The 17225-nt window shown below is 41.8% G+C and overlaps 1 protein-coding gene across 1 annotated transcript in view; it reads right to left on the reverse strand.

The window, feature by feature from the left end:
* The window catches only part of msrb2 (methionine sulfoxide reductase B2), a 46383-nt gene that overhangs the window by 16988 nt on the left and 12170 nt on the right, over positions 1 to 17225 (reverse strand). The window contains exon 2 of the mRNA XM_041184733.1: positions 10268 to 10374. Within this exon, the coding sequence (XP_041040667.1) occupies positions 10268 to 10374 (107 nt within the window). The remainder of the gene's footprint in view (positions 1 to 10267; positions 10375 to 17225) is intronic.

The following is a 17225-nucleotide window of genomic DNA, read 5'->3' on the forward strand; positions in this document are numbered from 1 at the left end:
AACTACAAACCAATTGTGCAGAGGAGAATTTGTTTAATATTCTTACCACTTTGGAAGGCACAATTACTGTGGAGAAGCTGAATAAAATAAACCCTGAAACATCAATTTTGATTATTTAAGTTTAGAATGTTTTTGGTTTTTAACTGCAGTCTGTTCAGAATCCAGCATGGGCTATTGGGAATAATAACTCCTCAGTAACATAAACAGTAATGACGTATTTCACTATGGAAGAAGCCAAATGTTTAATCTAGAACTATATGTAGGATTATTTCAAATGCTAGAATCATAGTGGGACCTTTATTGTTGCAGTAACCAATGATATTTTTTCAGTTTTACATACACAAATGGAGTGCATTTATCTGCATAGTTTAAGGTTTTGACAATATTCCAAAGTAAATGAAACTTACATGTTTACTGAATAAAGATGCTTACATTATAACGATGGAAAATAAATCTTTAAACAAGGAGATTTACGACTGGAATATGACATGAGACATGAGAGAAAATGCCATATGTCTTTAACTGAATACAATTATTTATATGAGTCTGTAGAAGAATAAAGTAGTATTTTCTATATCCTGGCATACAGGCATCCCTCAATATTATTACACCACAACTATTCTTGGACTGGCATATTTGTTTCATATCTTCACACACACTTTTTTCTTTTGGGGAATAGTGGGTAAGTATTGGAAGGATTAGCAGGCTGATTTTGAGCCTGTTGAACCATGTCATGAATGTTCCGGCCACAGCCAACAAGTCCTGGAGTGGAACTTGAACCCAGAGCTTCTGACTCAGAGGCTGGGGTGCCACAAGACCTCCACATGGACTAGCATGACAAAAAATAAACAAAGTGCATTCATATATACAGCTTATTGTACAATAATGATATGGTGAAGAGATAAAGAACTGGGGACATAGTGGGTTAGTTTATGATCCTTTCACATCTAGGACCTGGGTGTGAATCCAGTTTAAGTGTGATTGAAGCTTCCTCTCTTCAGCAATCTATGGAGTTCTGAGTAGGCGTAGGCTCCCAGCTCAAAAAGCACTCAACTGGCAACTTGTTTAAAGAGGCTAAAAGGATTTTTTAGGTTCTTGGTATCATATGTGGTGTTTCAAAGGAGGAGTTTTGTTTGGTTAGCCAAAAAAATTGCCTGCTCTCACTATAACATTATTTTGCAGAATAACAGAAGTACACTGATGCACAATGCAGGCCAGGGAAGCAGGTCATTATTACACAGCTAGATTAGGAGAACTAAGAAAAAGTGAGTCTCCACAGCCATCACCTGAATGGAAATTGGTTAATCTACTTTGCATCAGCTGCAACAAAATTATGCAATTGATGATAAACAACCTTGGACCTGAACTTCCGCGGAGTGACCATTGGAGTCAGACTGCCACTCTGCTCCAAGTTTCTTACCTGGAAATCACAGTATCACGCCAAGTTGCCAGTTGAGTGCTTTTTGAGCTGGGAGCCCACGCCTGCTCACAGTATCACAGAATCACTGTATCTTTACAGTGCATAAGGAGGCCATTCGGCCCATCATGTCTGCACTGGCTCTCTGAAAGAGCATTCCAGTTAATCCCTCTCCCGTGCCTTATCCCAATAACTTTGCATGTTCTCTATCTTCAGGGAGCAATCCGATTCCCCTTTCAATATCTCGGTTGAGCCTGCCTCCACCACCTTTTCAGGAAGTTTGTTCCAGACACCAACCACCCTCTGGGTGAAAAAATATTTCCTCACATCACATTTACTCCTTTTGCCAATTATTTTGAATCTGTCCCTTTTCGTTCTTGATTTACTCTTGAGTGGGAACAGTTTCTCACTATTTATCCTGTCCATACCCCTCAGGATCTTGAATACCTCTATCAAGTTTCAAGTCTCCTCTTAGCCTTCTGTTCTCCAAAGAAAAGAGTCCCAAACTCTCCAATCTATCCTCATAGTTACACTTTTTTATCCCTGGAATCATTCTGTGAATTCTCTCTGCACTCACTCCAATGCCTTCACATCCTTCCTCAAGTATGGTGCCCAGAACTGGATGCAGTACTCCAGATGAGGTCTAACTCGCGTCCTATACAAGTTCAATATGACCACCTTACACTTGTACTCAATGCTCCTATTAATAAAACCTAAGATACTATATGCCTTATTAACTGCTCTCTCAGCATGCCCTTTTATCTTCAATGACCTAAGTATGTATGTATACAGCGAGGTCCCTCTGTTCCTGCAACTCTTTTAGATGCTCTCACTTTATACTGTCTCACCATATTCTTTCTGCCAAAATGAATCACCTCACACTTCTCTGCATTGAACTTCATCTGCCACTTGTCTGCTCAATCCACCGACAAGTTTAAGTCCTTTAGAAGTTCAAGACTATCTCCATCACAGTTGACAACATTTCCAATCTTCGTATCACCTGCAAATTTTGAAATCATGCCCTGCACAATACAATCGAGGTCATTAATATATATCAGGAACAGCAAGGATCCCAACACTGACCCCTGAGGAACTCCACTACAAACCTTCCTCCAATCTGAAAATCATTTATCACTACTCTCTGTTTCCTGTCACTCAGCCAATTTCTTATCCAAGTGCCTATTTTCCCTTTTACTCCATGAGCTAGAATTTTGATCAGAAGTCTGTCTTTTGAAAATCCATACACACCGTATCAACAGTGGTTCCCTTGTCAAACTTCTCTGTTACCTCCTCAAAACACTCCAGCAAGTTAGTTCAACATGATTTTCCCTCAATTAATTCATGCTGGCTTTCCTTAATTATCCTGCACTTGCCTAAGCGACTATTGATTTTATCCTGTACCATAGTTTCCAAAAGTTTCACTACTACTGAGGTGAAACTGACTGGTCTGTAGTTGCCAGCTTTACCCTTGCATCCCTTTTTGAACAAGGGTATAACATTTGTAATTCTCCAGTCCTCTGACACCTACCCTGGGTCTAAGGAAGACTGGATGATTATCACTAATGCCTCCACAATTTCCACTCTCACTTCCTCAATACCCTTGGATGCATCTCATCCAGTCCTGGTTCCTTATCTATTTTAAGTTAAGATAGCCTTTCCAACACCTCCTTCCTCTCAATTGTAAGTTCTTCTAATGTACCAGTTACCGCCTCTCTCATCTCAGCCCGGGTAGCATTTTCTTCCTTTGTAAAGACAGATGCAAAGTACTCTTTCAATACCTCTGCTTTTTCTTCAGCCTCCACATGCAAGTCCACTTTTTTGTCCCTAATCAGCCCCTCTCTTTCTTTTACCACCCTTTTATTATTTATGTGCATGTGGAAGACGTTGGGATTCCCTTTTATAATTGCTGCCAGCCTCTTTGCTCTTCTTATTGGTTTCTTCACTTCCCCTCTGGTCCTTCTAAATTCAGCCTGATTCTGCATTGTATTTTCTACCTAACATCTGTCGTACGTGTACTTCTTCCTTTTCATCTTTACTTCTACCTCTCTTGTCATCCAGGGTGCTCTGGATTTATTTGTCCTACCTTTCCCCTTCAAAGGAATATACCTTGACATTGCCTGCAATACTTTTTCTTTGAAGGTGGCCCGTTGTTCAGCCACCATCTTTTCTGCCAACATTTGATTCCAATTGTGAACCTGTACCTGCAGTTCACCAATCTTATTAACCACACTCCACGCATTCAAATACATGCACATTGGCCATTGTTCAAGCTTTTTTACTTTCCACCTTATTCTGACCCTATCTAATGACTTACTGTTGCCTACTCTAATTCTATCAAACTCTCCAAGTTTTCTATCTATCTTGATACTGATCTCTGATATATCCTCGATATCAGTTGACACTTCACTACTTCCCATTGCCAGCTTTTCTCCTCTGCACTCTGAAATTCCCCTCCGATTCTCATCCCCCTGCCAACCTAGACCCTTCCGAACAGCGCTGGCAAACCCCACCCCCACGAGGACATTTGTCCCAGCCCTGTTAAGGTGTAAGCCGTCCACCTTGTATACATCCCATTTGTCCCAGAACCGGCCCCAATGTCTCAGAAATCTAAAGCCCTCCCTCCTACTCCATTTCTCCAGCCACTCCTTTCTCACCCGACCTTCAGACTCAGGCCAGGCAAGAACTCGCTAGTGCTCCTGCGGCCTTGTGTTGAGCGCTGGCAAGTCGGAGGTAAGGAAGCCACACCCCTTTGTTTTACAGCACTAGCTGCCATAAAGCAGGTAAATTTAAAGGTCCAGCCGCTTCCTGAAGCCAGGGGTAAGTTAAGTTTGTAAGATAAGTGGATAGGATTGGGTGGTGGGAGGGGGTCGGTTGGTCGGGGGTTTGGGGGTGGGGGGGGGGTGTCAGGTGGGGGGGGAGCGTGTGCTTGTGGGGGGATTCGAATGGTTGGTTGCATGGTCCAAGTGGGTGCTTGAGTGTGGTCGGGGAGGTTGGGTAGTCAGCTAGGGGGTGGGAGTGTGCGGTGGTCGTGGTCCGGGGTGTGGCTGACGTGCCGGGGGGTGGGGGGGGCAGATGGTCAGCTGGGTGATTAGGGGGGGTTGTCAGGTGGAGTCCAGTGGGTGAGGGCAGTCCCATGGGAGGGCATTACTATAGTTACCCAGGACTTAGACATGGTTTCAATTCTTATAACTCCTGCGTAACTATTAGCGTAAGACAGTAGGAACCCATCTGAAGTTTGTGATTTCAATCGCATTTCGGATGTTTCCCAGTGCAGGGCAATTGCCCAACAGAAGGTTGACCTTCCTGGGCAATCCTTACCTGGGGACTTCCGCAGCGCAGATCTTGGGGGTACCCCCCAGTTACAACACCCCAGAGCTCGGAAGTAAGGGCCCTTGAAACTAAAGGAATATTATATTTCAGAAGTATAACTGACAGCAAATCCATAGTTGTCTCCCCATCAGTTGCACTCCTTGTGAAAATCCTGGTGCCCAGGGAACAACAGGCATCTAAGATCCACAAATCTGCCTTCAGTTGCTGGCAATGCGGGGAACCACTCCTGTGCTTGCATTCAGTAGTAATCAAGTTTCCACATCACACAGCTGAGCCGGGCAACGGCACACAATTGAAAATATATAAAAGGGAGATAAGGAGGACTCTCTCTCTAGACATAAATGGAAAAGCATCTCAGCTCTTGTGAGATGGCTCAATATCACTTGCCAAAATTTAATCATAGTTATTGCTGCAGCAGCTGACATTTTTTTCATTTACATATAGACAGACCAGTGAAGGATTAGTAGTTACCTGGAAGCTTTCAATTTACATTGGTATTTGCATTTGATGTTTATATATAAATCTTTTCATATGCAAATGAAAAACTTGTTAACCTCTGATTGAAATGTGATTACGTACAAATGAAAATGTACTCCTATTGTGATTTTTGAATGAGGTATCACCAATACCGAAATGGTAATTGTTCTTTGCATTATTTATGACCTAGTTTAAACTGCAGCAGGTAATGTGGTATCAGGAGCGGTATGGGCAGACAACCATGAGTCTATTGCTTGCTCTTCAGTTGGGAATGCATGAATTCTTTGCATGTTTTCTTCAACACTCATTATAAAGTATGAAAGAAAGCTGACAAGATCACAGCCATTTTATGTCTTTCTACTTTTAAAGGTGATACAGATAAACAGTAATACGCCCTAGAGGTTACAATTTAAAAGTCAGTTGTACATCAGCTGGGGTGCATTGCCACTGCCAGGTTTCACTATCACTAGCAAATTGATATTCACATGAAACTCTCAGCACTGAATTGCAACTTTGGCTCTGGTGATTTGGAAGAGATTTTGCTACTGGCAAACCTGCACTGTAACTGTGACATTATGAGCAGTGAAACCCTGTTCCTTCAGCTTTCCTTACAGCTCACTGAAATGCACCATCTGGTGTGTTCAAAGCCAATACAAACTAGGAAGATGGCAGGTTTGAGACACGGGCTATGATAAATTAGTTAACGCAAGCCAGGGTAGCCCTTATTGGTCTCATGGACTGGTGCAGCAAAAAAAAAAACACTAGCCAAGGCTCTCACTCCTAACCTCTGGTTGAAGGTGCAGGGAGGGTCAGTTTCAGTCGTGATATCCTATCAGTCAAATATCTGGCCAACACCAAATGTCTAGAGGGGACCCAACGTCTATGAACAATGCCACAATATAATTCAGCATATACAGAAGAAAAGCAGCAATACATCATTGCTCGAGTTATATGACCAGATGTCTGTGTTTTAGGTGTTAGTTAAGGGTTAAATTTTGGCTAGGGCAATAGAGAAAGCTCCCTGCTCTTTTTCAAAATAGTGTCATGTGTTAATTGTATTAATTGTATGCAGATGGTGGGCATTAATTGGAGATTCATCTGTGTCCATGGTTTTTGCTATGAATCGCACATGGTCGAGGCGCTTGCACTTTATCCGCGCGGAATTGATATCAAGAGATTTCGGAAGCACAATTTATGGTGATCGTTTGTCTTGGCGCTCCAAAAAAAATAAAAAGGAACAGACAAACTGTGGTGAAGAGGCATATGCTTGTAATGTGTAACTCTGTAAATAAATGCTTACAGAAGTGAGCAAAGATTAGTGACAGTTCCATCCTCCACCACCTAGCTTTCTGAACTGTAACATCACAGAATCTCTTATGTCGATCTGTTTCATGTCTTACCCAAAATATGGCACTTCCAACAGTGCAGCATTCCATCAGTACTACAGTGTGACTTGAACCTACAACCTTCTGACCCAGAGGTAAAAGCGCTATCACTGAGCCATAACTGACACCTCAAAGCTGGCATCCAGAGTGGGTGTCATACAGCCCACATGCGAAATCTGACATCACAGGCTGGATTTAATGGAGGTGACATGGATCTTGCTTGTTGGCTGAAGAGCTGGCAAGGGCCTCACACTGCCTCTTTTAGGGAAGGCCCATTGAATTAAATGACATTCAGGCACTTAACTGGACAGCAGCGGTCCTTCCCTGAGATCAAGGACCCTGGCAGCAGAAGTCCCACCCGACGAGAGCTGCTGGCCTCTGAATGGTGGCATACTACATGCACCTGAGGCCTAGTATTGTCACCAGACCACAGGTGAGTGGTGGCAGGGATTGCAGGGGGAAGTTTTTCAGCAATAAGGGTAGTGGAACATGGCTCTGAGCAGGCCTCCCTCCCTGATGCCAGGTCTCCTGATCAGGCATGAGTGCCTTTGAATGAGGGAACTCCCACCCTCCACCCTGGCCCGGATTTGCTTGTCATGAACTTGAGTATCACTGAAAAACAGGGACATGCTGAAACTTTCCATTTTGCAGTCATCAGGACATTTGCAAGATTAACAGATGTGAAGGAAACAACAAGTTATACTCCATAAGAGAGTTCTGACTGGTTGGCAAATGGACTCTAATTGGTAGAGGCATTGTAATGGAGAATGCACAAGTTAACTGATGACAGAGAGTTAACTGCCAAACTTTGTTTAAATTCAAACCAGACAGGTTAACTCTGATTGGTCAAGGCATTGACCTGGGGGACGAACTAGAGAGTGGCTGTCGCCTATCTTGTTCAGTTGAAACAGGTGCAATGTGTATACATGTTCTTTCCTGTCTGCAAAGAACAGGGCTTTGTGCGTTAATATATGTAGCTTCTAGCATGTGTAAGCGAGCCACACTGCAAGCCCGGCTGATAATCTTAAATTGATTGTCAGCGTAATTCTTAGAACACTCTGGATTGTTTAGCAAATATTGTCCAATCTCGGAATCACACCTAATGTTGGACACCGTGTTTTGAGCTTTGCAAGCATGGGCTGGTTGGGTATGGTCAGTACCTTGCCCGTTGCGAACAGCAGAAGGGACATACTATTTGATTTGATTTGCCAGTCTTTGGCCCGTATGGCCTACATATCTAACATCACACTGGCACTGAAATTCTTATATCACATCACTCCTTTTTGGCTTGATGGCAGCATCCTCGTGGTGGCAAACACCACACATGTTGTTACTGCATAATAGCAGTCTGAAACAGCTAGCTTTCACCTGTTGCTCAAATTTTTGCAATACGTTACCCTTCCAGGGTAATCTCAGATAGGCTGGGCACTTCTCAGGGCCAAAAGTAGCGGCCTTAGGCCCATGAGTTTATGTGATATACAGTGCGAAATGATCTGATCAGGGCAGCCATTATCTCACAGGATGGCTTTGATGCGTTCTATTTCAGCATCAAGCTTGCACAGTAAGCAAATGGTCTGGGCCCTATTTACGAGGTTGCCGATAAGGCCAATCTTATAGCGCGTGAAACTGTTGGAATCCCAAAGCGTATATTGACCAGTGATGGTAGGCTTATGATAGATAACGTAGAGAATCCCCTGGCAGAATTCGCAACTAGCACGTCAAGGAAAGGGAGGTCATTTGACTGCTCCATTTCACAGGTGAATTTGAGCACAGGATGGAGCCCATTAAGGTGTGTAAGGAAATTCTTACATGCAGCTGTGGATTCAAATGTAGCAAATGTATCAACATATCGGAAATATGCAACAGTGAGGAGATTAGGTGTAATTCCATCGAAGACATGTTTCTCACAGAACCCAACAAAGATGTTTGCAAGAGCTGGGCCTAGAGGGAATCCCATGGCAACACCATCTATTTGGGCATACATGGTGTCATTAAAACTGAACTCAACTGTACAAGTTGTTGAGTTCATAAATTCAATGAATACTGATTCACACAATGGTGGCAGGTCCAGTTTGCCATGATAAAGTGCTGCTTTGTGAATGCCTATGGCTTCTTTGAGCAGTACATTGATGAATAGGGTAGCAATGTCAAATGAGCACATGGACACAGCATTGCTATCAATATGCAAGTCCTGTATGGTCTTCGCATATGTGAAGGAATCCTTTACCGTGTGTGTGGAAAATTTGCTCCAAACTGGTTGTAGCAACTTGCCCAAACACTTGACCAATTCATGTTGTGCAGAAACAGCCATAGATAAGACAAGACGTAAAGGGACATTACTTTTGTGTGTCTTGGGCAGCCCATACATTTGCGGATGCAGTGAGCTGTGAGGATGAATCTTATCATATATATCAGCCGGCAGCTCATTGCGCTTACACAAGTCCAACAAGCAGGTATTTTTTTTTAGCTTTCTTTCCAGCAAGGCTGTCCAGTTATGTTGAGCAGCAGGTCCAATGGATTCGAATTTGGGCCCAACATTAAGAATGGCGTGCATTTTGTTGATCTAGTCACACTTGTTAAGGATGACTATTCCCTTTTTCAGGTTTACATATATGTATGAGTTGGCCTTGACGCCTTCCAATGCTACCAGACATTTGCGTTACTTGTGAAAATCGGCCATATCATTCGGAGTCCCACAATATGCATGCGCTAGATTAGGTAGGCATGCTTTCAAGGGTTCAGCTTCTTCAGTAGATACTGTTTGTGGCAGGACAGTTGGGAGTAGAGGAATTTGAACTCAGCAAATACCTCTTCCTGTCTCTTCTTTTCAGCAAAAAGTAAATAATTGGTGACAAAATGAATAGGAGAGTGAGGAGAGTCACTAAGCTGAGGAAAGGACAGAGTGAATCAGAGGACAAAGTATAGAGCCTTTTACGTCTGGGAACAGGATTCAAATACTACATGTTTTATAAACTAACTGATAACCTCCTTTGTTTGCAGCCTGTGACAGCCTTAAGTGAAATTTAGACTCAATTGTGAGAGGACCATAACGGCTCAAACTGATAAAAGGCAAAGTTAGGACCAATATCAGGAAGACCTTCACACAAGAGTGAGCAATATATAGAATGAAAACCCAGATAGAATGGTAGGAGCAAAAACCTTGGGAACTACTTAAGAATGAAATGGAATTGGGTGAACGTAGCGTTTTTCTGGATGGGTAAGATAAGCCTGAAATGGTATTTCTTACACTTAACAATCTTGTGAATTTAGTTTAGGTTGTCTTAATCCAGTTTCAAGTGGGTGAGAGTCTACAGTACCAAACAGTCCATGATTTGGCACTGATTGGCAATCTGACTCCAAAAGGTCACAAGCTGGTTGGTGTAGGAAAAGGGAAAAATGTCACACTAAGAAGCTCTTCTGAACTTGGACTGGAGAATGCTGATTAGCCAAAGGAGAAGGTACTTTAAGCTGGCTGTGCTACAACTGACCTGGGAGTGGCTGATGCTGACAGTGTGTGACTGAAATCTGAAAATTTCAGATTTTGGCACTAATATCCCTCATCTAGATAATGAAAAAAACATGTTCAATGGTTTTAATCGTGGTCTTACAAAAATCAGAGTTAAAGTTGGTCAAGATTCCGAATTTAAAATTGACTTACCAATTCTGTCCCCTTTTCCCGAGTTACAAAGTACTGCTCTGGGGTTAGCTTCTTTTGCCAATCAACATTTACAGTTGTTTCATCATATCGAGTCAATGATCTCAAACCTATTTAAAAATAAAAATGAGATAAATGCTACAAACTAATCTTAAGATATTTGATAAAATGAGAGGGCTGTAAAAAAAATTGCAGGGCTATGGGAAAAAGGCAGTTGAATGGGACTAGCTGAGTAGTTCTTACAGAGAGCCAACAATGACATGACAAGCTGCATTGTCCTCCTTCTACATTGTTACCATTCTATGATTCTAAAATGTTCTTCTAATGTAGTGCTCCAGCTCTTAACCTCTATTTGTTCAAGTTTTGAATCTATCTCCCATTACTATGGGTAGGGATTGGCAGTATAGACTGATGTAGATGGAACCTAACCATACAGGTGAATGCAAATAAACTTTCATAAACTGTAGTGATTATACAGCTTTTCTGCTAATGAAACATTACCCTCAGCAAAAGTGAGACCACTCTGTATTTGACGTGGGCAGAGTCTTTTGGTCCTGCCAACAGCAGGAATCATTCTGAATTCCATGCCCGCTACCCACCTTAAACTTTAAAGCAGAAGATTCTACCCTGTGGCTGAGAAAGGAAAACAATGCAAAAAACATACAAAGGAAATAAAATCAAAATTAAACAAATACCTCACCAGGTAGAAGTGTTAAGTCAGGCCATGATTATGCTTTTCGGGAAATACACTGAAACCATTAACTGTCATTCAAAGTCTCTAAGAGTGGGGAGTAAATAGTAGATAATAGGCGGAAGGAATGAACAAATATTTTGCTTCTGTGTTTACTATAGGGGATACAAAAAACATTCCAATAATAGCTGCAAATCAGGAGGTGAAATGGAGAAATTGAAATCACTAGGGAAATGGTACTGAGCAAATTGATAGAGCTGCGGGCTGGCAAGTCTCCAGGTCCCAATGACTACTAGGGTCTTAAAAGAGATGGCTAATAAGGTAGTTAATGCGCTGGTGTTTATTTTCCAAAATTCATTAGATTCTGGAAAGGTTCCATTAGACTGAAAATTAGCAAATATAACCCCTCTATTCAAGAAGGGAGGGAGGCAGAAAACAGGAAACTATAGGCCAGTTAGCTTGACATCGGTCATGGAGGAGTTGTTAGAATTGATTATTAAAGGAGGTTATAGCTGGGCACTTGGAAGAACTCAAGGCAATTGGGAAGAGTCAGCATGGTTTTGTGAAAGGAAAATCATGTTTAATCAATTTATTGTTTAACATGTTCAGTGGATAAAACGGAGCCTGTAGACATACTGTATTTGGATTTCCAGAAGGCATTTGATAAGGTGCCACATCAAAGATTAGGGGGCACTGTTTTAAAATTCGGAGTTGCCCTTTTAGGACAGAAATGAGGAAAATAAAAGCACATGGTGTATGAGGTAACATATTAGCATGGATAGAAGATTGGCTGGCTGGCAGAAAGCAGCGTATGCAAAAATGGGTCTTTTTTGGATTGGCAGGATGTGACGAGAGGATTCCCACTGGAGTCTGTGCTGGGGCCTCAAATTTTTACGATTTACATCAATAACTTTGATGAGGGGAATGAAGACGTGGTAGCTAAGTTTGCAGATAATACAAAGAGAGGTAGGAAAGTACGTTGTGAAGAGGACATGAGGAAGTTGCAGATGGATATAGATAACTGGAGCAAGTGGACAAAGATCTGGAAAATGGAGTTGAGTGTAGGAAAATATGAAGTTGTTCACTTTGGTAGGAAGAAAAAGCAGAGGATTGCTTAAATGGAAAACAGCTGCATAATTCTGAGGTACAAAAAGTGAGTATGCAGGTACAGCAAGTAATTAATAAAGCTAATGGAATGTTATCCTTTATTACGAGAGGGATTGAACGTAAATGTAAGGATATTTTCTTCAGCTATACAGGGCATTGGTGAGACCGCACCTCGAATAGCATGCGCAGTTTTGGTCTCCATACTTAAGGGAGAATGTAAATGTGTTGGAGGCCGTTCAGAGGAGGTTTACTAAATTGATACCTGGAATGAGTGGGTTGTCTTATGAGGAAAGGTTGGACAGACTGGACTTTGTTCCACTGGAGCTTAGAAGAGTGAGGGGTGATTTGATTGAAGTATACAAGATCCTGAACGGCCTTGACAAGGTGGACGTCGAAAGGATGTTTCCTGTTGTGGGTGACTCCAGAGCTAGTGGTCACTGTTTTAAAATTAGGAGTTGCCCTTTTAGGACAGAAATGAGGAGAATTTTTTTCTCTCAGAGGGTTGTGCGACTTTGGAATTCTCTGCCTCAGTTGGTGGTGGAGGCGGGGTCATTGAATATTTTTAAGGCAGAGGTAGATTGATTCCCTTGCCTAACAAGAATCTAAGGTTATCGGGGTTAGATGGGAATGTGGAAATTTAAACACAAGATGATCAGCCATGATCTTATTGAATGGTGGAGCAAGCTTGAGGGGCTTAATAGTCTACTCCTGTTCCTATTTCTTATGTTCTTATACATTCCAACGAGAAAGGAAAAATCCAAGGGGAGGACCCACCATCCATGGTTGACAAAAAAAAATTATAAATAGCATCATACTTAAAGAAAAAGCATATATTGCGCAAAGACGGGTGGCAGGTCAGAAGTTTGGACAGGATATAAAGAACAGCAAAAAACAACAAAAAGATTAATCAGGAGGGAAAATTAGAGCATGATGGAAAGCTAGCTAGAAATATAAAGACGAGTAGTAAGAGTTTCTATAGATACTTAAATGAGAAAAGAGTTAATAAAGTGAGCGCTGGTCCTATAGAAAGTGAGTCTGGGGAATTAATAGTGGAAAATAATGAGATGGCAGATGAACTGAACAGGTATTTTGCATTGGTCTTCACTGCAGATGATACAAATAACATCCTAGAAATAGCTTTAAATCAGGAAGTGGAAGGGAGGAATTCAGGAAAATTACAATCACCAGGGAAGTGGAACTTAGCAAACTGTTGGAGCTGTGGGCTGACAAATCCCCAGATCCTGATTGACTTCATCCTAGGGTCTTCGAAGAAGTGGCTAGTGAGATGGTTGTTGCATTGGTTTTAATTTTCCAAAATTCCCTAGATTCAGGGAAGGTTCCATTAGGTTGGAAGGTAGCAAATGTAATTCCTTACTTCAAAAAGGGAGACAGAAAGCAGGAAACTACAGGCCAGTTAGTCCAACATCTGTCATGGGGAAAATGTAGGAAGTTGTAATTAAAGATGTTATGGCAGAGCACTAAGAAAAATTTAAGGCAATCAGGCAGAGTCAACATAGTTTTGAAAAAGGGAAATCATGTTTAACCAATTGATTTGAGTTCTTTGAAGGAGTCACATGTGCTGTGGATAAAGGGGAACTGGTGTATTGCACTTAGATTTCCAGCAGGCATTTGATAAAGTTCCACCACAAAGGTTGTTGTGGAAAACAAGAGCTCATGGTGGGTAACATATTGGCCAGCTAACAGGAAACGGAGGGTAACCATAAATGGGTCTTTTTCTGGTTGGTGGGGTGTAACTAGTGGTATATCATAGGGATCAGTGCTGAGCCTTCAACCTTTTACAATTTATATAAGTGTCTTGGATGAAGGGATTGAAGGTATGGTTGCTAAATTTGCTGATGATACAAAGAAAGATAGGAAAATAAGAGGATATAGGGAGGCTACAAAGGGACATAGATAGGTTGTGAGTGTGTAAAGATCTGGAAAATAGAGTAAAATGTGGACAAATGTGAAATTGTCCATTTTGGCAGGAAGAATAAAGGAGCAGCTTATTATCCAAATGTTGAGAAATTGCAGAGCTCTGAGAGATCTTGGTGTCCTAGTGTATGAACCACAAAAGGCTAGTATGCAGATACAGCAAGTAATTAGGAAAGCTAATAGAAAGTTATTATTTATTGAGAGGGGAAATTGAATATAAATGTAGGAAGGTTATGCTTCAGTTGTGCAGGATATGGTGAGACCACATCTGGAATACTGTGTACAGTATTGGTCTCCTTATTTAAGGAAGGTTGTAAATGCATTAGCAGTTCAGAGAAAGTTTACTAAACTAATACCAGGAATGGACAGGTTATCTTATGAGGAAAGATTGGGCAGGCTCGGCTTGTATCCGCTGGAGTTGCGAAGAATAAGAAGTGACTTGATCGAAACATACAAGATCCCGAGGGGACTTGACAGGGTGGACAGGAAGAGGGTGTTTCCTCTTGTGGAAGAATCTAGAACTAGGGGTCACTGTTTAAAAATAAGGGGTCGCCCATTTAAGACAGAGATGAGAAGAATTTTTTTCTCTCAGAGGGTAGAGTGTCTTTGGAACTCCCTTTCACAAAAGGCAATGGAAGCACAGTCTTTGAATGTTTTCAAGGCAGAGTTAGATAAATTCTTGATAAACAAGGGAGTGAAGGGTTACTGTGTTAGGCAGGAGGTTACAATCCGATCAGTCATGATCTTATTGAATGGCAGAGCAGGCTCGAGGGGCCTAGTGGCCTACTCCTGCTCCAAGTTCGTATGTTCGCATGTACGAGAGACTAAACCATATAATTAGCTTATCCAATTATTTAATTAAATAAGTTCAGGAGAAATTTCTTCAGTCAAAGGGTTGTGAACTTTGTAATTGTCTACTATAGAGGATTGTGAATGCTCCATTGTTGAATATGTTTAAGGCTGCGAGCACAGATATTTGGTCTCGCAGGGAATCAGGGGATATGGGGAGTGGGCAGGAAAGTGGAATTGAGGCCTAGGTTCAGCCACAATCATATTGAATGTCGCAGCATTAGGAGGTGGCATCTTGTCTCTTAAAAGGACAAGAGCCCTGATGGCAGCTCACGCACAATACTACAAAACTAAACAACATGGCATCCCCAATCCCTACGAACATAAATTAAGATAACTATGCTCTGTAAAAGCCTATACTGCGCTGGTATTCTGGAGGTTTTAAGAAGTCTAATAGATGCAACGTTGTCAAAGTTAATCTGACACCTTCAGAAAGCTGTAACTGCCTCATTAGCATTAAAGAAACAAGTTAGTAGTGGGAGCACAAAAGGTCGTGGGTAGGAAACCTCAGGCGGGATTTTCTGGCCCTGCCCGCCACAGGGATTGTCCAGCCCCACCGAAAGTCAATGGACTTTTGGCTGGGCCGCCAAACTTCCCATGGCGGGTCCTGCCACGACGGAGCCAGGAAATCCCAGCCCTCGTATGCTTCAATTGCTTTTAGCTGGGCATTAAGGGAGAAAGGATTTGTGGCTGTGTAATTTATATTGCAATTCTAAAGAAGATGAAATTGGCTAAAGAAGAATCAGTAAATCAGGGAAGAGGAGCATCAGGGATAGAGGTAAAAAATACCCAAAGTGGTATCAGTCCTAGGGAAGCTGATTGGTGTATAGCTGTGTTTTTTTTTGTTCATATCATGTATAAATCTTAAATTTATTTCTGTTAAATTTAGAGGTATGGCAGGGCACCTCAATTGCGTTGTGTACCATGTGGGAACTCCAAGATGCTTCTCATACCCTGGACAACCACAGGCTGAGTTTTGTCAGAGTGCCCTTACAGTGAGCTGGAAAGGCAGGCGCAAACCTGCCTCATCCGCTTCTGGGAGCACTGAGTGGAATCTGTGGCAATCAGACACTAATTAGCTGCCATTGGGGCTCTTGTCCTTTTAAGAGACAAGATGCCACCTCCAAAATCTGTGCCATTCAATATGATTGTGGGTGATCGTTGGCCTCAATTCCACTTTCCTGCCCACAATCCTCTGGAGTAGAGGATTCCAAAGATTGACAAGCTATCGAGTGAATAAATTTCTCCTCAACTCAGTCCTAAACGGCCAACCCCTTTATCCTGAGACTGAGATGTTGTTTCCCCCTGGCTGGGGAACTTAGAACCTGGGGACACAGTCTCAGGATTCGGATTATCAAATCCCAGATTTACATGAGGATCAATTAAATGAAAGGTCCTGAGAAAGGATTTTAGATGTAACTTGTTGCTTTGCACTAAATGCAGTGAAATGTCATTCATTTATGATGTCTTGTTGCTGGGGATATAGATGGCAGGTTCAAAACAGCACTGAAACTATGAAATATACTAAGCAGCTCATTAGCCTAACTGCGGAGTGTGTATGTGTGCGTGCGTGCGCAAGAGAGAGAAATGCTCCCCTAACGTTGAAACATCAGTAGATGCAGCCTTCTGAGAAATACAGTAACAGTAGGGCAGTAATAGTAAGGGACTTCAACAACTAATATTAACTGTAAAAGAATATTAAGTGTAAAAGATATTGAGGGTGGAAATTTTTTTAAAGGTTTTAAGCCAATAAGAAAAGGGGCAGTTCTGGTAAAGTTGGGCAGGTGGCAGTGAGGGAGCATTTTGGGGCAGTGAATATAATTCAGTTAGGTTTAGCGTAGTTATGGAAAAAAAAACAATTTTAGCAGTAGTAAAAGTTCTCAATTGGGAGAAAGGCCCATTTTACTAAGCCGAAGTGTGATTTGACAAACAAAAACAGAAAATGCTGGAAAATCTCAGCAGATCTAATAGCATCTATGGAGAGAAAAACAGAGTAAACGTTTCGAGTCTGTAAGACTCTTCTTCAGGGTTCAGTCAGGGTTCTCTCCACAGATGCTGTTAGATCCGCTGAATTTTTCCAACATTTTCTGTTTTTGTTTCAGATTTCCAGCATCTGTAGTATTTTGCTTTTATCTTTGTGACTTGACAAAAGTGGATTGGAAACACCTATTTGAAGATGAATAAGTGTTAGTACAGTGGGAAATATTCAAGGATGAGATACTGAGAGTTCACAGCAAATATGTTCTCAAACAAAAAGGGTGGGACTCCCAGATCTTGAGCCCTTGACCTCAAGGAGCATTCAGGGTAAAAAAGGGAAGCTTGTATCAGATACCAAGAGTTCAATACTGTAGAAAGTCTAGAAGAGTATTGCAGACTGCG

Source organism: Carcharodon carcharias, chromosome 3 (assembly GCF_017639515.1).
Source record: "Carcharodon carcharias isolate sCarCar2 chromosome 3, sCarCar2.pri, whole genome shotgun sequence".
In the NCBI taxonomy this organism is placed as follows: domain Eukaryota; kingdom Metazoa; phylum Chordata; class Chondrichthyes; order Lamniformes; family Lamnidae; genus Carcharodon; species Carcharodon carcharias.